At 47.0% G+C, this 24,141-nt stretch overlaps 1 protein-coding gene across 10 annotated transcripts in view; it reads left to right on the top strand.

Annotated features, from left to right (window-relative positions):
• Positions 1-24,141, top strand: part of ARMC8 (armadillo repeat containing 8) — a 526,273-nt gene that overhangs the window by 468,017 nt on the left and 34,115 nt on the right. For all 10 annotated transcript variants that reach the window (XM_069225737.1, XM_069225740.1, XM_069225739.1 and 7 more), the window contains exon 20: positions 4,720-4,792. In XM_069225737.1, coding sequence (XP_069081838.1) covers positions 4,720-4,792 — 73 coding nt within the window. The remainder of the gene's footprint in view (positions 1-4,719; positions 4,793-24,141) is intronic.

Raw genomic sequence — 24,141 nt, 5'->3', positions numbered from 1 at the left:
TATGCTAGTTTATGCATGGAGGGCACCAAATGTGCCCTCAAAGGATACCAGTGGCTTGGGAAGGCTACCCCTCTCAAGCCATGTAACACCTATTTCCAAAGGGAGAGGGTGTTACCCCCTTTCCCAAAGGAAATCCTTTGTTCTGCCTTCCTGGGCTTGAGCTGTTAAAGCAGGAGGAGGGCAGAATCCTTTCTGAGGGGTGGCAGCAACATAGGCTGCCCAGAAAACCCCATAGGGCTGGTAGGAGCAATGCTGGGGCTCCTCTAAGGAGTCCCCAGAGTGCATGGAATCATACTTCCAATGCTGGTAACAGTATTGGGGTATGATTCCGACATGTTTGATACATGTAGCTGGACATAGGTAGTGAACTGTGTCCAGTACACACATAAAATGATGTCCCCGCACTCGCAAAGTCCATGGAACCTCTGCTAGTTTAGGGGTGCCCTCACACACAGGTACTTGCACCCTGCCCTCTGGGCTAGGAGAGCCTGCCATAGGGTTGCAGTGACCTGTAGTGAAAAAGGGTGCGTGCATCCTTTCACGCAGGATACAATGGCAGGCCTGCAGAACACTTTGCATGGGCTCCCCGTGGGTGGCATAATACATGCTGCAGCCCATGGGGATTCCCTGGTACCCCAATGCCCTGGGTACCATATGCTAGGTACTTACATGTGTGCACCAGTATGTCAAATGTAGGGTGAAAGTAACTATGTTACCAAGTTAGACTGGAGAGAGCATAATCACTGGGGTCCTGGTTAGCAGGATCCCAGTGAACACAGTGAAACACACTGACACCAGGCAGAAAATGGAGGAAACCATGCCAAGAAAGAGGGTACTTTCCTACAGCTACCCTCGGTCGCAGTCAGGGCTGATCTCCCACCTCCAAACCACTGATCCTGTTCAATAATGCTCTCACGGACGACCTTCTTGGGTACCTTGTCCAAACCCAGTACAGGGGCTCCTGTGAATAAGATGATTGCCCTCCGCCATCGGCCCGCATCTCCAAACCCAAGTTTCCCGACTCAGCACCCAACCACTGAGAGCTTGGTGATCCAAGCCTCTACTTCCCATAGCTCATTCCCTACCACTCCCTGGATAGGGAATCCAAGAGGCTGGACTCATTTGGGAAGATGTTTTCTTCTGCCAGCCTGGAATTGCAGTCTGTGAACACCGCATGCCTTTTGGGATGTTATTCCCACACTCTGTGTGACACGATTGCGCAGGTGCTGCCACAGGCCCAGGAAGAGACTTGAGCTGTACTCTTTCAGGCTGTTGCCGACAGGAGAGACACAATGAAGTTCACAATCCGTTGTGGACTAGATATGACTGACTCGCTGGACAGAGCGGTTTCAATGACAGTGACGCCACGCCTCGCTGAGAAAGTCTCGCTTTCAGGGAATGTCCAAGATTCCCTTATGGACAGGGCCTTCTATGGCACCCATCTCTTCAGAGGTAGGGCAGGCTCAGCACTCTAGAGCTACAAGGATTCTCGGGCTACAGCAGCTAGGTTCTTCAGCCTCATGGCAGCCCATTGTACGCCCCCTCTCCCTTTCCCCCGAATCTGCCTTTAGCTCCTTCCAGACTACTGAAGGGGCTTCCAGCCATGCCAAGTCTTGTCCAGCCAATCTGTCCCGCATGCTGCCCAACATCTGTGTGGCTGAAGGCATGGACCAACTGACCCAATGGGTCAGGTGCCCTTCAGCGGCACCCGTCTCTTCGGAGACAGGGCAGGTTCAGCGCTTGAGTGCTTCAAGGATTCTTGGGCTACTGATAAGTACTTCGACCTCGCAGCGGCCTCTTGTCCCTCTCCCCCTCATGGCAGCCACTTGTCTCTCTCCCTCCTGTCCTCCCCAATCTGCCTTCAGCTCTTTCCAGGTTATGGAAGGGACTTCCTACCATGCTAGGTCCTGTCAAGCCACCATGTCCTGCATGCTGCAAAATTTTCCATGACTTGCCCAACTGGCAATCAGTTACTTCAGGTGGGTTTTGCAGCTCGTTCGAAGGGGCTACTCCATCCCCTTGGAAACTACCCCTCCATCAATACCACCATCTTACGACTGAGTGATGGAAGATCATCTGTTCCTTCTCCGTGAGGAAGTTGTGTCTCTCTATGCTCATTGAGCCATAGAGTGGGTTCTGGTGCCAGAATTAGGCTGTTGTTGCTACTCATGCTACTTTCTGGTCCCCCAAAAGGAGAAGGGGCTTTGCCCTATTCTAGACCTATGAGCCCTCAGTCTCTTCATCAAGAAGGAGTAGTTCAAAATGCTGATGTTAGCTCAGGATGTGTCTGCCTTGGAGCAAGGAGACTGTGTGGTAGCATTAGACTTCCAGGACGCTTATCACATCCCTTTCCTGCTGGCCACAGACGTTACTTGCGGTTTACAGTAGGCCACGACCACTTTCAGTTTATCGTGCTCCCCTTTGGCCTTACTGGTGGCCCTCGGTGTTCATCAAGTTGATGGTGGTGGTTGTAGCTCATCTGTATATATCAGGGGTGTCAGTCATCCCCTACTAGACGACTGCCTGTTGAAAGCAGGCTCACCCCAGTCTGTTGTCTCCCACCTCTAGACCACAGCGAACCTTCTGCATTTGCGGAGGTTCACCATAAATGTGCCAAAGCCCCACCTGACTCCTTCTAAGACGTCCCATTTTAGCGGAGCTGTTCTGGACACGATACTCAGACTTGGGCTTATCCTCCAGAGTGACGAGTCCAGGATATCCAGGCTATGATCCTGAAGTCTCAGCTTTTGGTGATACATATTGTCCTGGATTTTTAGTGAGACTGACTCTGAGGCTGCTGGGCCTCATGGCCTCCTGAATCCTGCTGGTGACGCATGCCAGATGGCATATGCAGGCCCTGCAGTAGGACCTGAAAATCCAGTGGGTTCAGCATCAGGGAAATCTCTCGGCCAGGGTCCAGATCTCGAAGGGGACTGTAAAAGATCTGCAGTGGTGGTTAACAAACTGCGATTGGGCCAGAGGCAGATCCCTCTCCCTTCCCCATCCAGATACGACAGTAATGACAGATGCGTCACTCATGGGATTCGGCGGCGATCTGGTAGAGGTGGAAATCAGAAGAATCTGATCTCCAGCAGAAGCGGGACTCCATAAACATTCTGGAGCCTTGTGCAATCCGACTAGCATTGAAAGTCTCTTTCCTCTGTCAAGGGAAACATAGTGCAGGTGTTCATGGAAAATTCCACCGCAATGTAGTACTGCAGAAAGCAGTGTGGGCTGGGGTCATGGACCCTCTGTCAGGAGGCTCTTTGCCTCTGGTCATGGCTGGACCAGCAGGGCATATCCCTGATAGTTCAACATCCGGCAGGATGTCTGAATGCCAGGGCTCGAGTTCATCTTGAGTGGAATTCAGGCCTCCTGTACTCGTTTCAGCCCATACCACTCCTGCCCAGAGTATGCAAGAAGATCAGAAACATCTGGGCCTAAGTAATCTGGACTGAGCACAAAGAGTCTGGTATACCCTATGTGCTGAGCATATCTATTGCTCCTCTGATCAGACTGCTGCTTCTGGAAATCTTCTGTCATAGCAGCAGGGAAGAGTTTTTTACCCAAACTTGGCCACACTCCGCCTTCTTGAGTGGAGATTGAGTGGTGGCAGTTGACAGCTTTTGACCTTCCTTCTGACTTTCGTAACATCATCTAGGCAGCCAGACATCCCTCCACCAAAATGGTATATGCCTGTTATTGGAAAAAATGTGTGGCATGGTGCATAGACATGTCTGTTGAGCTTCTTCTGCCCCTCATTATTAGGTTCTACTGTTCAACCTTTCCCTTGCCCAGCAGACTTTGCTTTGGGCACTATTAAGGGCTATTTATCTGCTATTTCTGCCTTTTTCAGTTGCCTGATAAACACTTTTTGTTCAAGCCTCTTATTGTACATAGGTTCCTCAAATATTGTACTCCTCTCCTCTCTTCCCTCCATCCCATTTTCTACCAAAAGTGGTTACACGATTTCATGTAGGCCAGTCTTTTACCTTGCCTATTCCCCCCCCCCATCCTTCTAATGGAGAGGAGATACTCCACGGCCTGGACCCAAAAAGAGTGTTGGCATTCTACATTGATCGTACAAAAGAGCTCTGAGTGGATCACAAACTCTTAGTGGGGTATGTGGGTGTGAAGAAAGGTTGAGCCATGCAGAATTGGACCATCTCCAGATGGGTTGTACTCTGCATTAAGATCTGCTACACAGTGGCCAAAAAGCAACCTCTTGACTGCTTGCAAGCTCATTCCACCAGAGATAAAGCTGCCACCACTGCGTTAGCAGAAGGAGTTCCGGGCCTGGACATTTTTCAGGCAGCAATGGAGGCATCTATGCACACGTTTACTAAACACCTCTGCCTTGACAGTCTGGTCCGTAGGGATGAGGACTTTGCCTATTCGGTCCTGCAGGACTTTCTTGTTTGAAATTGGTTCACAGATCCACGTCCGGGGATGGTATTTCTTGGGATCTATTCAAAGGTAAGGAATCCGCAGCTAGAAGTCTCTATCCGATGTACAAGTTACTTATCTTCAGTAACGCCTTATCTGGAGCACAATTTAATTGAAGTTGATTTTTACATTGAGCACATTGTAGGATCCCCAAACAGACGGGTCAGTTGCATGTCTAGGCTAGAGAATCCTGTGCTTCATTTTGTCTCTGCAAATCACATGAAAACTATAATTTTTACTTGTTTAATTTTAAAAAGTCTAATATTATTTTAGGGGCATTCCAACGTGAAGCTCCAGCTTGCTGCCATGTTTTGCATATCAAACCTCACATGGAACGAAGAGGAAGGTAAGCTTTTCCCTGTTAATCACATCTGAATGTTCTGATATATATCTCTATCTATCTATATCTATATATATATCTATATATATATATATATATATATATATATGTTCGATGGCATGTGTAGATGCAGATACACATGCTATGCATAGGTCCTGAGATCTAGTGTTGGGCTCGGAGTGTTACAAGTTGTTTTTCTTCGAATAAGTGTTTTCGAGTCACAGGATCGAGTGAGTCCTCCTCTTCGGCTCCATTGCGCATGGGCATCATCTCCATCTTAGATTGTTTTCTTTCCTCCATCGGGTTCGGACTTGTTTCTTTTCGTTCCGGTAGTTCGAGTCAGAAAAGTACAACAAACTCCCTAATTTGTCGGTATTGTTTCGATCGCGTACCCTCTATCATCGACACTTCAGTACCGGCGGATCCAACTCCTTTACTTGCCCTTCGGGGCGCCGGTGCCCAACTCGGGCCTGGTCGGGCCGACCAAAGCCTCGTTGAAGCCTTATGGACTGGACCCCATTTCGCTTCTGCCCTCAGTGCCACGCCAAGTTCCCATACACGGACCAACATTTTGTCTGTAACATTTGTCTATCTGCAGACCATCCAGAGGATACTTGCGAGGCCTGCATATCCTTCCGCTCGAAGAAGACTCTACGAGACAGAAGAGCGTGAAGGTTGGAAATGGCGTCGAGAAGCACCGAACGTCTCGACATGGAGGAAGAGGAGATTATGCACACTGCAGTCTCCGTTCGGGGGTCCGACTCCGAGAAAGAGTTCCAGGAGGACAGACCGGTCACGGCAGGACAGCACGTGAGTACGCCTGCCCCTGTCTAATCCAAGCCCAAGCACAAGGCCTTGAGAACGCCACTGCCGGAAAGCCATGGCTCCACCCGCAAAAAGACTTCCGGTGACCAAGCAACAACTTCGGCACCGAGAAAGGCCATGCCACCGAAGCCTTCGGACTCGAGCCAAAGCACAGGCTCCGAAATAGGCAAACACCGACCCATCGAGTCGAAGCCTCGAAAATCCCTGTCAGAGCCGAGGCCAACATCTACTCCAGGCCTTTTGATCCTGAGGAAACCGGCTTCAGAGCCAAAAAGACCCATATACACAGAGGAGCATGGACTTTCCAAACAACTTAAAGAAAGCCATAGATTTTCTGAGGAACTATGGAGGAATTTGATGAAAGGCAGGCCAGAATTCAGATTCATAAAGACACTGGCTAGATCCTAACTGCACCTCCTCTAAAAACAAAGAGGAAGCTAGCCTTTCAAGGACAATTGGACACTGATCAGCCGCCAGCTAAATTGCCAAAACACAAACAAAAAACTCTGCCTCCTCATTCTCCTCACCTGACTGTCTCTCCACCTACTACCCCCACTGCACAGTCTCCAGTACACTCTGCAGATTCACACCAAGATAATGTCGACCCATGGGACCTCTATAATGATCCCATTTCTGATAACTGTCCAGCCTGCTATCCTTCAAAACCACCGCCCCCAGAAGATAGCACTTCATACACTCAGGTTCTAGCTAGGGCAGCATCATACCATAACGTAGCCATACACACAGAAGCTCTTGAGGATGATTTTCTCTTTAATACGTTATCCTCCGATCACACTACGTACCAGTCCGTTTCCCATGCTTCCAGGCATGTTCAAACATGCACATCAGATTTTTCAAGAACCAGTTAAGGCAAGAGTCATCACTCCTAGAGTAGAAAAGGAATATAAGCCGCCTCCTTCTGATCCAGCTTTCATTACCCAGCAGCTACCTCCCGATTCCATAGTTCTCAGTGTGGCAAGGAAAAGGGCTAACTGTCAGTCGTCTGGTGATACACCACCACCAGACAAAGAAAGCAGAAAATTTGATGCTGCTGGTAAAAGAGTGGCATCGCAAGCAGTTAATCAATGGAGAATAGCCAACTCCCAAGCACTACTGGCTAGGTACGATAGGGCCCACTGGGATGAGATGAAAGATATCATTCAACATCTCCCAAAAGATCAACAAAAAAGAGCCCAGCAATTAGTCAAGGAAGGGCAGGCTATTATAAATAACCAAATTAGGTCAGCTCTAGACTCCGCAGACACAGCAGCAAGAACAATCAATACTGCGGTCACCATTCGGAGACACGCATGGCTTCAGTCGTCAGTTTTTAAACCAGAAATCCAGCAGGCTGTCCTTAACATGCCATTTAATGAAAAACAGCTTTTTGGCACTCAGGTTGATACAGCCATTGAAAAAATTAAAAAGGACTCAGACACTGCTAAAGCCATGGGTGCTCTTTATTCTACACAGTACAGAGGTTCATTTCGAAAGCCTCAATACAGGGGTGGTTTTAGAGCCCAAACATCTGAGGCATCCACCTCACAATCAAAACCGTCTTACCAGCCTCAGTACCAATGAGGTTGGTTTAGAGGAACTTACAGGGGCCAATTCCCCAGAGGTAGGGGAAAATACCAGCCATCAAAGCAAACCTCACATACAAAACAGTGACTTGCTCCTCATCTTACCTCACCACACTTCCCCTGTGGGAGGAAGACTGCAAAAGTTCCACAAACACTGGTTACCCATTACAACAGACAGCTGGGTATTATCCATTATCCAATATGGTTACTGCATAGAAATCGCACAAATTCCTCCAGATATACCTCCAAAACCACACAAACTCTCCTCCCAACACATTTCCATGTTGCAAACAGAGGTACAGTCACTATTATTCAAACAAGCCATAGAGCTTGTACCACATCATCAAACGGGAACAGGGGTTTACTCCCTGTACTTCCTTATTCCCAAAAAAGACGGAACATTGAGACCAATACTAGATCTCAGAACCCTCAATCTTTACATCCTGTCAGAACACTTTCACATGGTAACACTACAGGATGTAGTCCCACTGTTACAACAACAAGATTTTATGCCAACATTAGACCTCAAAGATGCGTATTTTTACATACCCATCCATCCAGCGCACAGGAAATATCTCAGGTTTGTAGTACAAGGAAAACATTACCAGTTCAAAGTGTTACCCTTCGGGATAACAACAGCTCCCAGAGTATTTACAAAATGCCTTGACGTAGTCCCGGCCTACCTAAGAAGGCAACACATCCATGTCTTCCCATATCTCAACGACCGGCTAATAAAATCCAACAGCCAGACACAGTGTCAGCACCATACACATTATGTAATACAAACCCTACACACTCTAGGGTTCTAAATAAACTACCATAAATCTCACTTACAACCAGCGCAAGTGCAACAGTATTTAGGAGCCACATTAAATACGCAAACAGCACTTGCAAGCCCACAAAGGATACAATCATTCTACAGTATATTACCACAAATTTAGTCAAATCGACAGTACACAGTCAAGTTTGTCATGAAAGTGTTGGGCATGACGGCATCATGCATCGCCATTGTCCCAAATGCAAGACTAAACATGCGGCCCTTACAACAGTGCCTTGCAAAACAATGGTCACAGGCACATAGTCAGCTTCAAGATCTAGTGTTGTCGTAGTTTGGACTCTTGCTCTGGGCAAGACAGCTGGTTTAAGGATGACAGTACTTTTGTTTGTAGGCGACTACGCCTTTCCTACAACAAATCGCAACTGTTGTCCCAACCTTACCGGCTCACTAGCAGCACCGCACCAGAAACACAATAGCACAAGGTGATTTGTGGCAGCCTTTACGCATGGACTCGAGAATAAGACATCTCAGGGAGTGTCGTGGTTAAACGGAGATTACCCCTTTCTCACAGATATATCATGTCTCATACAAACACAGGCAATGACAAAGATGCAGTAAAGTTTCAATAGTTTTTATTTAACATAACTGCAATTTGCGATAAGTTGCATGGGCTGCAATGATTAGGATAATGAATAATGCAAGGAACATAATTGTGAAGACGCGAGTCATTATTATAAAGACCCCCACCATCTTGCAATGCATAGAAAAGACATACGAGATGTAATATGCCCTAATACCCTAATGTGAAAGGCCTAACCTCCTACCTAAAGGAGAGTTGGGTTTGTTAAACCTAATCTGCCAATGCCATGTCCATGAGAGGAGCCCCCAACCCTTGTTACCTTGGAATGAGGTCTCTATCTCAGACTCCGCAGGGACACGAAGACTGGGTCAACGTCAAGAAGACTGCGGCATCGATATCAGCGATGGTGGCGATGCCCTCTGGTCGGAATCCCTCTGATTATCTGTCTAAAGTGCAATATATTTATACAGATCTACAAGGACCCCTGACGTAGGTGTATTCCCAAACAATAGATAACAGACATGCTTGGGACGGCAATTAATATAAACAATCACTCGAAAGTATAGAGAGGGAAAATCCCTAAGTGTGAACTCCTACTGTTTGTTTGTCTTTGTTGCTTGATCTTGACGCCTTAGCGCGGTGACACTGATAATGTAACTCATAACAAGTGGCCTAACTATCAACAAGGAAGCCATCTTAGAAGAATTAAATAACTAAATGGGCTAAGACAGAGCAAGCTAAGTAGGTTAAAAGTCACTAGGTGACGGGGGAACAAGTCTGCAAGCCAGAGGCTAAGCTAACTCCTGTTATCCCATTAAAACGAACTAGGATTCACTACAGTGTTGATAGACCGCCAAACACACATCTCTCTTCAGTGGTGGAATTCCATTTCAAGACCCTGTGCCTCAAGCCACACTTACAACGGATGCATCAATGATTGGATGAGGAGCACACCTCAACAATCACAACATTTAGGGACCATGGGACAACAAACACAAACAACTTCACATAAATCACCTAGAATTGCTAGCTGTATTCCTAGCACTCAAAGCCTTTCAACCTCTTCTCGTTCACAAACACATTCTCATCAAAACAGACAACATGACTAAAATGTACTACCTAAACATACAAGGAGGGACCCGCTCATCGCAACTGTGCCTTCTAGCACAAAAGATTTGGCATTGGGCAATACACAACAACATTCATCCTGTAGCACAATACATTCCAGGGATACACAATCAATTAGCAGATGTTCTCAGCCGAGATCACCAACAAACACACGAGTGGGAAATTCACCCCCAAGTACTCCAAACATTCTTTCATCACTGGGGAACACCAGACATAGATCTATTCGCCACCAGCGAAAACGCAAAATGCCAAAACTTCACATACAGGTTCCCACACCGTCTATCCAAGGGCAATGCTCTATGGATCAACTGGTCAGGGATCTTTGCTTACGCTTTTTCCCCTCTCCCGCTCATTCCATTTCTGGTCAACAAACTGCGTCAAAACAAACTCAAACTCATACTTATAGCACCAACGTGGGCACGTCAACCATGGTACACAACATTGTTAGACCTGTCAGTAGTACCACACATCAAACTGCCAAACAGACCAGATCTGTTAACACAAAACAAACAACTAATCAGGCATCCAAATCCAGCAATACTTAATCTAGCGATTTGGCTCCTGAAGTCTTCGAGTTTGGATATCTACATCTTCCAACAGAATGTATGGAAGTAATTAAACAAGCAAGAAAACCCACTACCAGGCAGTGCTATGCAAACAAAATGGAAAAGGTTTGTGTTTTACTGTCATTCCAAGCATTGCTACAAGACATTGTAGGTTACTTACTTCATCTGCAAAAGGCAAATTTAGCTTTTTCATCTATCAAAATACATCTCACTGCTATTTCAGCGTATTTGCAAAATATACAACACGCGTCTCTATTTAGAGTCCCTGTTATCAAAGCTTTCATGGAAGGGCTAAAACGTATCATACAACCAAGATCACTTCCAGTGCCTTCATGGAATCTCAATATTGTACTCACAGGACTCATGGGTCCACCATGTGAATCCATGCATTCGTATCACATTCAATACCTAACGTGGAAAGTAGCATTCCTCATTGCAATCACTTCATTACGAAGAGTTAGTGAAATACTAGCATTCACTATTGAACAACCCTTCAAACAAGTACACAAACATAAAGTAGTACTTCAGACAAACCCAAATTTCTACCTAAGGTGATCTCACCGTTTCATATCAATCAAACAGTGGAACTTCCAGTCTTCTTCCCACAGCCAGACTCAGTAGCAGAAACAGTGCTGCATACATTAGACATTAAAAGAGCTATAATGTATTACATTGACAGAACAAAATCATTTAAGAAAACTAAACAGTTATTTGTGGCATTCCAAAAAGCACATACTGGAAATCCTATCTCAAAACAAGGACTAGCTAGATGGCTAGTAAAAATGCATCCAAACTTGTTACCTAAAAGCCAAAAGGCAGCTATTAGTAACACCAAAACCACATTCCACCAGAAAAAACGAGCAACAATGGCCTTTTTAGGAAATATACCAATGACAGAAATCTGTAATGCAGCCACTTGGTCAACACCCCATGCATTTACCAAGCATTACTGTGTAGATGTGTTAGCAGCACAACAAGCAACAGTAGGACAGACCGTACTAAAAACACTATTTCAAACAACTTCAACTCTTACAGGCTGAAAACCGCTTATGGGAGGAAAGCTGCTTTGTAGTCTATGCATAGCATGTGTATCTGCAGCTACACATGCCATCGAACGGAAAATGTCACTTACCCAGTGTACATCTGTTCGTGGCATGTTCCGCTGCAGATTCACATGCGCCCACCCGCCTTCCCGGGAGCCTGTAGCCGTTTAAGTTAAAACAAACATTTGTACATATGTACATGTATTTCTATTCCATTAGCATGGACATCTCTTTTCTTTATACTCTATGACTTCTACCATACCCTCTGCGGGAAAACAATCTAAGATGGAGACGATGCCCATGCGCAATGGAGCCGAAGAGGAGTAGTCACTCGATCCCGTGACTCGAAAACACTTCTTCGAGGAAAACAACTTGTAACACTCCGAGCCCAACACTAGATGGCAGGACCTATGCATAGCATGTGAATCTGCAGCGGAACATGCCACGAACAGATGTACACTGGGTAAGTGACATTTTCCATGCTATTCATAGGTCCTGCCATCTAGTGTTGGGCAGGATATATATATCCTGGAGTTAAAACTGTAAACCTTCTCATTGAGAGTGCCTCTTGGACACTGCACTGTCATTCTCTAGGGTTAATAAGAAAATATGCCATACTGCTGAGAAATCCTTCTTAAATTAAAGGTGCATATCCTGTCATAAGGTCTCTGTAGGCCATTCCACCACTGAAAAATCTTGAGGTTACCTGGGAAGACTAGCAGCTCATTTTTAATTGTATGCATGAACTTGGAAGCGGAGATATTAAGGTACTAAGGATATTTGCAAACCAAAAGATGCCCTTTTTATTCTCCCTGCAGACATATGTGCATAAAGGAAATTAAATATAAAGTACCAATCTAGAAACGGTGATCCAATTTAAGTAAGACACAGTCATGTATAAAACGCCACAGTTTACGCTTTTTAATTTTATTTGAAATGAGACGGCAGTTTATTAGTTTTCCTAGCCTGTATGTGATATGAAAATTTGCTTTTACACAATTTGAATGTAACATTTCCTATCTATCCTGAAGGAAACTCTATTAAGGACATGGAGGAAAGGATTATGAATTTTGTTTCTCCATAATTGCGCAGCAGCCCCAAATGAACTTTATCATAAGAAAAATAGGACTATACATTCCTTGAGTCCTAGAAAGAAAAATTAACAGTCCACCAATCCTAGTCCTTCAGTTGCATGTAAGACAGTCCACAAGGAAAAACATTTCCTTTTCCTTCGTGTGAAATTTATCCCAGTATATCTCTTTCCATTTTAGAAATATTGTGTTTGTGGCTGTGTAGCTGTAAATACACATGTTGTGCATACTCCTGAGTGTTTGGCTCCGACTAGTGAAAGTTTTTTTTTCCGAAGATGTCTTAGAGTCACAAGGTATAGTGACTTGAGCTATTGCTGGTAATGCGCATGAGCTCCATTATTAGATTTTTTTTCCCTCCGTTTGGCTCAGATGTGCCACACCGAGCTCCAGGTTGGTGCCTCGTGTTGGTGTTGCTATATTCATTTGGATCCTCTAGGATTGTTGCATCTTCTTTTCGTCTTGAAGCGTTCTGTAAGCCTTCTTCAACTCCACAACCGAGACCTTTCTGCGCCTCATTTGGGTCTTCGGCACACTGGGGCTCAGTCTACAGTTCAATGCCTGAAAATGTTCCATCCATAATGGAAAGATCTCCATTCAGGTACTGCCTGAAGTGTCACGCCAAGTATCTGGTAACAGACCTCCAGCAGGTATGTGTAACCTTTGTCTGTCCCCAGAGCATGGTGAGAGGCCCCCTGTTCTGCATGCCTCGCCTTTGGGAATAAACAGACCTTGGTTCATTGCTTGGCTTTACACATCACATCTGCTTCCATGACGCACAAGCAGGACAAAAGCCACTCCGGATCTCTTCCTTAACAGAACGTCTTCAGGAAGCTGGCCTGGCGCGTGATGGGTACCTGAGGTTCTTACATCTTATACCAGGTATCCCCTATTAGTGTAGTGTAGGCAGTGCCTAGAAGCCAGGCTCTCTAGAGGTTGCTGTGGACGAGCAGCTAAGGCTTGTCTAGGAGACATGCAACGCTCATGGAATACCATTGTAGTCACACAGCACTTACACACATGGAAGAAAACACTCAGTGTTACAAAAATAAACATACTTTTTATTTTAGTGACACAATTACCAAAAAGTACTAGAGAAGCACCTCTCCAATAGGAGGTAAGTAACACACTAGATATATACACTAGTAATCAGCAATCGACATAGTAAGTGATAGAAAACAGTGCAAATGCAGATAGACAATAGTGACTCTGGGGTGAGCCCAAACCATATTCTAAACAAAAATGGAGTGCAAACACAGGACCCCCACCTAGGTAAGTGGAATGCGTAGGGGGAGCTCGGGTTATTAGGAAACACCAAAGGTAAGTACCACAGTGCCCCCTAGCGACCAGGAAGAAAGGTTTAGGTTACTGGATTTTCCCCAGACCATCTAAAAGGAGGAAACTGAAGAAAATGAAACACCCAGACAAGACTGCAAGAAACCAGAAGTGGATTCATGAAGAGGAAGACCTGTGGAAGAATGGGACCAAGTCCAGAAGAGTCCAGGAGGAATAGAAGCTACTACCCACCCAGCTGTGGATGCTGGAGTTTGTCGATGGTAGGACGAAGACAGTCAGGAAGGCAGCCCTGGACCAGGTGAAGAGCTCCTAGAGGATGCAGTTGACGTCCCACGCCGGATGGATGTTTGCAGCCGGTCAGTGGTGTGGAAAAGCCACCAATAAGCCTTGGCAAAGGCAGAAGTCACTGTGAAGCAAAAGTGGAGCTGTCCAGGAGGACTCACCCCATGGGGAGAGTCCTAGGGGGACCGTCAGCAAGGCAGAGAGTACAAAGGAGAAGAGGCAGCCCCCACAGGAGACACACTGGACAAGGAACCAGGAGTTACAGAGGAGCCCATGCAGCACTACTGGAGAAGGGTCCCACACCACAGGAGAAGCATGCAGAGGGCTGTGCGTTGTAGGAAGGAGTGCTGGGGTCTCAGACCACAAAGAGCCTGAAGATCCTTGGAGGAGGAGATGCAAACAAACCTTGGCAGCTGCAAGAGACGCAGTACATGGGGGTACTGTCCTGCCTGGGATGGCATGGGCTTACCCCCACCAAAGTTGAACAGCTGGCGCAGAGGACCAAGAGGACTACTCTGGACCCCTACCCGTGATGCAGAATCCACGCAGCTCAGGATGAGAGGAGACCCACGCAGCTGGTCGTCGTTGCAGTTTGTGCCTGCAGATGCAGGGTAGTGACTCCCGGGAGATTCCTTCTTTCTTCTCGTGCAGACTGAAGACTTGCCACCCTCAGAGGATGCACAGCTAGGGAAATTTTTCAGAAGCTGGAAGGCGCTGTGGAAACAATTTTGCAAGCAGAGTCTTCGTCATGGATGCGCATTGTCGGTTCCTGGAGGGTCTAGTCGCAATTCCAGTGGCTAGAAGTAGAGGTTGCAAAGGAGTCCTGCTGGAGTCTTGCAAGCCGAATCTGAGGATCCACCCAAGGGAGAGACCCTAAATAGCCCTGAAGCGGGGCTTGGTCACCTAGCCAGGTGAACACCTATCAGGAGGGGTCTCTGACGTCACTTGGCCACTCAGATTCTCCCAGAGGTCCCTGCCATCCTTGGATTCAAGATGGCACAACTCAGGGACCCTCCGAAGGAGCTCTGAGAACCACCCCTGGGGTGGTGATGGACAGGGGAGTGGTCACTCCCCTTTCCATTGTCCAGTTCCGCGCCAGAGCAGGGACTTGAGGTCCCTGAACCAGTGTAGACTGGTTTATGCACCGAGGGCTCCAAATGTGCCCTTCAAAGCTTGGGGAGTTTAGCCCTCCCAAGCCATGCACCACCTATTTCCAACAGGAGATGGTGTAACCCCCTCTCCCAAAGGAAATCCTTTGTTCTGCCTTCCTAGGCTTGAGCTGTTCAAGCAGTAGGAGGGCAGAAACCTGTCTGAGGGGTGGCAGAAGTTTGGGATGCCCGGAAAACCCCAGAAGGCTGGTAGGAGCAATGCTGGGGTCCCTCTAAGGAGCCCCCAGAGGGCATGGAATCATACTTCCAATACTGTCAACAGTATTAGGGTATGATTCCAACATGTTTAATACCAAACATGCCTAGGTTCGGAGTTATCATTATGTAGCTGGACATAGGTAGTGACCTATGTCCAGTACACGCATAAAATGGCGTCCCCACACTCACGAAGTCCATGAAAATGGAACTGGAGTTTGTGGGGGCACCTCTGCTAGTGCAGGTGTGCCCTCACACACAGGTACTTGCACCCTGCCCTCTGGGCTAGGAGGGCCTGCCATAGGGGTGACTTACAGTGACCTGGTGCAGTGAGCTGTAGTGAAAAGGGTGCATGCACCCTATCACGCACGCTGCAATGGCAGGCCTTTAGATACAGTTTGCATGGGCTCCCCATGGGTGGCATAATATATACTGCAGCCCATGGGGATCCCCTGGCCCTGGGTACTATATACTAGGGACTTACATGGGGCACCAGCAGGGGCAGCTTCTCCGTTAGGGCAGAGGAGCATTGCCCCCCTCCCACCGCCAGCAGCAGGAGCTGCAAAACCTTTGAAAATAAAACGATAATAAACCATGTTTATTGTTGTTTTATTTTAAAAGGGGGTGGGGCAGTCGGGGTGACGAGTGTGAGGGGAGTGCACAGAGCACTCCCCTCAGTACGCATGATGTTTGGCTAGCTGTCTTGGGCTGGCCAAACACACATGCACACAATGGCTCTTTCCAACTCGGCACTGTGTTGCTGAGTTGAAAGAGCCAGCCCAGCCTCCCAGTCTGAGTTGGAACGCCTAGCCAGGGTGCTCCAGACAGTCATAATGCTGCTTTGAGCAGCGTCATGATTGGCCACAGAGCAGGCTGGGAGCCTGCAATGCAGCGGAGAGCGTCAGAGAGAGGCGGTGGCGTCCAGGTACTTTTTTCTTTTTTTAATTTAGATTTTCTTTTTATTTTATCCCCCTCCACCCCTAACCCCAGCCCCGCCACTTTTCAAAGACTCCAGCCGCCCCTGGGCACCAGTACGCCAAATGTGGGTTGAAAGTAACTAAGTTACCAAGTTAGAAGAGAGAGAGCATAATCACTTGGGTCCTGGTTAGCAGGATCCCAGTGAACACAGTCAAACACAGACTGACAACAGGCAGAAAATGGTTATCATACCAATAAAGAGGGTACTTTCCTACAACGTTTAAGCCAAATTGCAACCTGGGACTTGTGCTGAGAGGGCCAGGTCTTAACCTTGGAAGAGAGTTTTCTCTCCAAGGTCAAAGTGCACGAGCCACTGCCTCCCCACTGTCATCCATCAAAGAGGGTAAAACCTTACAAGCTCATCCACATACCCAGCACCATACAGGCACTGAGCATCGCCCATGAAGTGGTCAAGCTTTGAGCTCCGAAGCCCACCAAGAGGCTTTGGTCTGCCATTGCCAGAAGGCCATGGTCGGCACAACACTGTTTGGACCCACATCATTCCAACTCTTGGCGCCGAAGCCTACGCACAAAAAAACGCCATTCGACTTTCACGTGTCAGCATCACAAACTCCCTCAAAGCTATCCTCAGACTTGAGGCACTCTACAAAGACTACACTGGTGCTGCAAGGCCAGCGGCCATCTCCAGCACCAAATTGCCAAGCATCCAGGGCGGTATCTTCCTGCTCCTCTGAGGATCAAGATCAACCATCCTGTAATGCCGGCAGGGTGAACTTGATGCCCGCTAGAAGTGGTTCCTGATACACTCACAAACTGGTTGGATTCTCACTCAGCCTCCTTCTAAAGCTAGACACTCTGCTCCCTCAAGAGGAAGCTGGCCTTCAAGGAAGCCACCACTGGAGCCGGCGCCTATGATACCTCAGCGCCACATCAGAGGCACCAGCCCACTTTCTTTTCTGTTTCATATCCCTCCACCCTCTTTTCTCCTCCTGCATCTTTGCCTTCCTATCCACCTCTCCCCCACCTCCACTTGCTGACCCCTCAGCTCACTCTCCATAGGGGTCGCCTCATTCTGTTTTTGGTGGAGACAGTCTGGGTCCCCCTTACGACATGCCCTTAGACCCATACCCTCAAGACATGAGATGACTAATGTCATCCCCCTGGGGATATGGATCCCGTCTTGTTTCCTGCAAAAGCTTCCCCGCCCGACAGCACTACCTCCTACTATGATGCCCTCCACATTGTGGCCATGTATCACAAGTTAAAAATGCACAGGCTACCAGAAGATGACAATCTTTGGTGGAGATGCTCTGACAATCAGCGATCCATAAAGTGCTCCCCTATTCTTAAGAGAATGCTTAAGCTTACTCCTGATATCTTTAAGGAGCCCATATAGGCCAGGGTAATACCCACTGGGTCTCTTAGCAGTATAAAGCATCCCCCTCTGACCCTGTTTATATTAAAGGTCAGCTTCCACCTGACTCTTGTCATTCACACTGCCTACCAGTGTGCCAACGCCCATGGCAGGGGTTATGCACCACTTCCTGACAGGGAGAATAGTATGATAGATTTGGCAATGAATCACATCTCTGCCTAATTGGTCACATATTGGTTTATTGCTAATTCTGTTGGTTTTCTTTTCCGTTACCTCAAGGCACACTGGGATGAAATGGAGGAGTTTCTTCAGCACCTCCGTGAGCAGTAAAAGGGGATGGGGCAAGAACTTGTGCACAGGGCACGCTCATCTCCAACATCAATATTCGTGGCCCTTTGATGCCGACACTGCCGCTCGCGGAATAAATTCCAGTGTCCTCCTTCATCCACACACTTGGCTGCGAGTTTCCAGCTACCCGGAAGTACAGTAGCATCTGCTCTCTTTCCTTTGATGAGAAGCACCTCTTCAGACCACAGGTTCACCGATACTAGAAAAGATAAAACAGGACACTGATACTGCAAAGGCCATGGAAGCACTACAAACGCGCTCCATCTGTATCACCTTTCAGCAGTCTCAGTATGGCGGAGATGCTATAATCTTCACCCCCAGGGGATCCAACTCTTTCCCCAGACAACAATTGCAGCAGATGCCTTCTTGAGGCTACTACAGAGGGATTTACAAAAATACCAACCCTAGGCAGGGATGCCTGGTGACGACGTCGATGGTACTGGTGAACCTGAGCTGCGGGACCGGATGGTGCTTTGTGTACTTCACAAGTGGTGTCCACAGGCCACGGTGCAGGCAGCGGGCGGTGTCAGGAGGAGCGTCATGGTGGGGGAAGACCAGGCTGGGGTGTGAGCAAGGCGATGCCGGATTCTGGGCCCACAGATCGTGGTGTGACCAGCAGCTCGTTGAAGTCGTCCAATGACAGTGTCGGTGAGACCATGAGTCACGTGCGAAGCGGGGCAGTGCAGGCCTGCGGCGTCGTTGACTGCTTCGCTATGGTTTTTTTTTCTTGAACAGGACAAAACACACTGTTCCCAGTGTGGTAGGCAGATGAAACTGAAGTCTTTGATATCCCTGAGACTTCCAACAGGAGGCAAGCTCTACTCCAAGCCCTTGGAGAACTTTCTGAAGCAGGATGCACAGCAAAGTTCACCCTTTGTTCTCTTTTCAGGCAGAAGCAGCAACTGTAGGCCAGTTCAACAAAGCAACACAGCAAAGGGACAGTACTCTTCCTTCAGCTCTTCTCCAGGGCAGAGGTTCCTCCTGATTCCAAAAAGATTCTAAAAGTTTGGGGTTCGGGGTCCACTACTTAAACCCCTTTCTGCCTTTGAAGTTGGCAAACTTCAAAGCAAAGTCTCAAGTTTTTGTAAGATCCTTCCTTGGCTAGGCCCCAGACACACACCAGGGGGTTGGAGACTGCATTGTGTGAAGGCAGGCACAGACATTTCAAGTGCAAGCAACCACTCCTCCCTCCACTCTAGCTCAGATATGGAGGCTACACCACAGCTCCCTCTGTCACTGTCTAGAGGAGAGTTGTTAGTAGCCCAACTGTCAAACTGACCCAAATGGGGAATCCACAAACAGGCAGAGTCACAGAATGGTTTAAGCAAGAAAATGCCTACTTTCTAAAAATGTTATTTTCAAACTCACAATCCAAAAACCAACTTCACTAAAAGATATATTTTTAAATTGTTCAGAGACACTAAACTCTATATTTTCATCTCCTCTCAAAGGGAAGTTTCACTTTAAAGTTATTAAAAGGCAGCCCCCCATGTTAACCTATGAGAGAGATAGGCCTTGCAACAGTGAAACCCAAATTTGGCAGTATTTAATTGTTAGGACATGTAAACCACACCAGTACATGTCCTACCTTTTAAATACACAGCACCCTGCCCATGGGGCTACCTAGGGCCTGCCTTAGGGGTACCTTACGTGTATCAAGAGGGAAGGTTTGGGCCTGGCAAGTGTGTACACTTGCCAGGTCGAACTGGCAGTTTAAAACTGCATACACAGACACTGCAGTGGCAGGTCTGAGCCATGTTTACATGGCCACTTATGTGGGTGGCACATTCAGTGCTGCAGGCCCACAGGTAGCATTTGATTTACAGGCCCTGGGCACCTCTGGTGCACTTTACTAGGGACTTACCAGTAAATACAATATTGCAATCATGGATAAACCAATCAACAGTACAATTTACCTGCTGTAGTTTAGCACTGATCAGCAGTGGTAAAGTACGCAGAGACAATAAACCAGCAAAAACAGAGTCCATTAAACCATAAAAACAGGAGGTCAGAAGGCAAGTAGACAGGGGAGACAAGCCAAAAAGCTGCCAGGTTTAACAATTTTCATATGGTAGCACTTGAGAATGTCATTCCTCTGCTACAGCAAGGCAACTTCATGACTGCCGTCAACCTGAAGGACTCCTGCTTCCACATCCCCATCCACTGTGCATATCGCCAGTTCCTCTGGTTTATGGTAAATGGTCAGCATTATCAATTCAAGGTGCTGTCCTTCTGGTAACCACAGCCCCCAGGCAAAGTGTCTTGCTGTGGTAGCCACTAATCTCAGGTGGAACTGCGTCCACTTCTTTCCTTATCTAGATGACTGGTTGGTCAAGAGCACAACAAGTCACCATAGACCTCTTAGACAGTCTAGAATTTACCATCAGAACTACTAAGTCCCACCTACAGTCATTTTAGGTCCAGGCAATACTGAACAGGCATTGTCCCACATGCTAGGTTAAACATGCCTCCCTTGCAGGAGTGCCCAGTACCACAGTGGTCACAAGCACAGGGTCACTGTGAGGATCTAGTGTTGATCCTGGGCTGCACTCGTCTCTCTCTGGGATGGTATAATGGCGGCAACCAGTTCTAAGGACGACACTTTCTGCACCTTGTGCTGCAGATGGCCATCATCACAACGATCACCTCCATCATTGGGAAAGGGGGATAACTTACAGGACGTGACTGTCAGAGAAATGTGGACACCCCATCACCAGGGTCGCCATATCAACTACTTTGCTGTCCTGCTAGCACTCAAGGCATTCCTCCCTTACATCTTACACAAGTACTTCACTTTGTTCACACAGACAACATAACTACCTACAGAAACTGGTCGGCACTTTCTGCAATTGCCTGCACCAGCCCAGGGCATCTGACAGTGAGCAGTCCATCACTGAGCACATCTACTGGTAGATTACCTGCTGGGCGTGGACGTCGATTTGGCAAACCTGCTTAGTAGGATGCAGCAGCAAGTCCATGAGCAGGACCACCACCCACAGTTTTACTCCCATACGTCTGTTGTTGGGGGTTTCCCAATATAGACCTCTCTGCCACTGCTGAAAATGAAAAATGCCCAAGCTTCTCCTCCAGGTTCCCGCCATCCAAGGGCAATGCAATATCGACGGTCAGGGACATTGCCTAAGCTTTCCTGCCTTTCCCTCTTCTTCCTTTCGTGGTTCAGAGGCTTCTGCAGACATCCCTCACTCTCAACCTGGTAGCTCAGACCTAGCTAGACACCCCTGATTCTCCACCACCCTCCACCTCTCCCTAGTACCCCACAAGAAGTTGCCCAACCGGTCAGATCTTCCCACGCAAAATTAGGACACCCCCAGGCATCCGAACTGGAAGCAGCTCAAACTTGCAATTTGACTCCTGAGTTCCTAGAGTTTGGCTACATGTGACTACCTTCAGAAAGCATGACCATCCTTAGGGAGGTGTGCAGGCCTACAACAAGAGCTCGCTGCACAGCCAGATGGCAAACGTTTGTGCATTTCTGTGTTCTAGACATATTGACCCCCTCAAGGCAGCAGACAACACACTGTCGGTTATCTGCTTCAATTATACTTCCATCTGACTTCACTGAGCTCCTGTTGCAGCTTACCTTCAAAGCAAGGAACACTATTCAGGGTTCATATTATCAATGACTTTATAGGATGGACTTAAAAGGATAATGTCGCTGCGGGTGCCACTTGTTCCGTTATGGAACCTCACCATTGTTTCAACTAGACTTATGGGCCCACCTTTAAAGCTACTCCAGTCTTGTCCTTTACATTTTCTTTCCTGCAAAGTAGCCTCCTTCGTAGCTATCGCCTACCTCAGGCATGTGAATAAGCTTCATCTCTTGTCCTTGATGAACACTTTCTTCAAGACCACAACAATAGGGTAGTTATCTGAGAAAACCCCAGGTTCCTTCATAAGGTACTCTCTAGAATTCACCTTAATCAAACTATGGATCTGCAGGTGTTCTTCTCTCATCCAGAGACAGTAGAAGAAAGGGTTTTCACACATTAAATGTCAAAAGAGCCCTCATGTAATACATTGAAAGGACAAAGCTTAGGACTCCGTAGCTCTTTGTCTCCTTCCTACTACCAGATCACACAAGGGCCATGCTCTCTCTAAAGCAGTAACAGCACAGTGGTTTGTCAAATGTGTTCAGACCTGTTATACCAAAGCTAAAATAATTTTTACAGCTCCTCCAAACCTTGGTCAACCCACAAAAAATAGCCCCTATGGCTTTCAAGTATAACATTCCCATAGCTGATATCTGCAAAGCAGCTACCTGGTCTACTCCAGTCACTGTCACCAAGCATTATGGTATGGATGTCTTGGCTTGTAAACAAACTAATGTTGACCAGCCTGTCCTTTGAACACTTTTCCAATCTTCTGCAACATCCTCTGGCTAGCCACTGCTTTAGGGAGGCCTGCTCCCAGTCTATACACACCATGTGTATCTATAGCTACACATGCCACGAACAGAATATATTACCCTGTAAGCACCTGTTCGTAGCATGCAATGCTGTAAATTCATATGCACCCATCCACCTCTCCGAAAGCCTTTCGATATTGCAGATACTTTTCCTTCCTCTTTCTTTGCATGATCATCTTCTTCTGTATCTCTATGCTCCATTTAGTTGCTCACCCCCCTTGTGGTAAAAACAAACAATGGAGCTGATGCCCATGAGCATTAACAGGAATAGGCAGAGTCATTATACCTCAAGACTCAAAGACTTCTTCGAAGAAACATCGCTTTCACACATACAAGCCCAACACTAGATGGCAGGACTATGCACAGCATTTAAATCTACAGCCACAAAAAGATGCGTAAGGGATTAGTATCATTTTTCTTCTATTCTGTTCCTGTCAAAGAAAACAAAACGTTAGAAATCCAATCTCTGACCCATGTGAACATAACCATTCAAATGTTTTGCATCGTCCAGTGCACTAGTCTTGGCATCCAATTAAAGCAGACATACAACTTACGTCATACGCACCAGTATGTTTCCAAGGTGGACCATAAAGATTTGAATCCTCCATGGTGGGATAATCCTTTCTTCTGTGTCTTTAATAGAATTAAAACTTTATATCACAATAGGTAGCAAATTTTACATTCTCTGTCAGGACTGGAAGCTCAGACTATGCATTTTCAAAGCTTACTAGCCACCAATGATGTTAATCGCTTAACTGGTTTGAATTAAAATTTCTTAAGATTAGTCAGTTAACCAGTCAGCCGCATTCAAAATGTCTTCCAAGTGTCCCCTACCAAATCGTCCACCCATGAGACGGAGAGCTCCATTCAGTGTCAACTGGTACAATCTGCTTTGAACATCCCTCAGAATGTTCAGACCTTGGAAAAGGAGGTCTGACGTTCCAGAAGAACTGGAAACCAAGCTTACAATCTCCTAGTGGTGTTGTCACCACCAGTTCGCTTTCTGTCTCCTGACCTGTGTTGTGAGCATTTTAATCCTCAAGAAAGGTGGGAACACACATCTCATGTTCTGGCTCCAGTCCTGCCTGAAAGCATCGGTCACCAGCAGATTGGGTCTCCATTGATGAAGCGAAGAAGTTGATGATGCAACCATGAATAAGTATATCTATCTAGCTAGGTCCTTATTTGTAAATGATCCTTTGGAACAGTTCTGGGTCCAGTCTTCATGCACTAAATCCTTCAGATGTCTTGAGTTGCAGTCCGTTATCGGATTGAGCTTTCTCTGCAGGTACAGTGCTATGACAAAAATCCTCCAGTCCAAGCAAAGTGCCAGAAACCTTTGACCAGTTCTAAGCTCTCTACCTCGTCCCTGTGAGGGAGTTTATGTATTGAACCACTGATATGTTGTTCATTTTCTGGAGAATAGAACACGAACCCCTGCCTTGTGGCAGACATTTTACTGCGAACTGTCCTAGCAGTTCCAGGCAATTGTGCATCTGCCTCGTGTTCTGACCACAGACATCTCGCGTTATTTCCACGCATCTGGCTTACAAACCTGGAATATTGACCTCCAATTCTATTATACCGAAGATGGTTTTGCTCTTTTGCTCTTCTAGGCCTTCATATGTTCCAACAACCACTGAAGTTCATTCTCATCTCTTTTGTGAGCCGAACCCTTTTCACCCAAGTTATTCCTGTCCTCGGGTGGGCATCTTTCAGCCATTGTATTAGTCA

The sequence above is a fragment of the Pleurodeles waltl genome, chromosome 3_1 (genome assembly GCF_031143425.1).
Source record: "Pleurodeles waltl isolate 20211129_DDA chromosome 3_1, aPleWal1.hap1.20221129, whole genome shotgun sequence".
Classification (NCBI taxonomy): domain Eukaryota; kingdom Metazoa; phylum Chordata; class Amphibia; order Caudata; family Salamandridae; genus Pleurodeles; species Pleurodeles waltl.
Note: the sequence above shows the minus strand (reverse complement) of the source record. Positions and strands in the feature narration are given on the sequence as shown.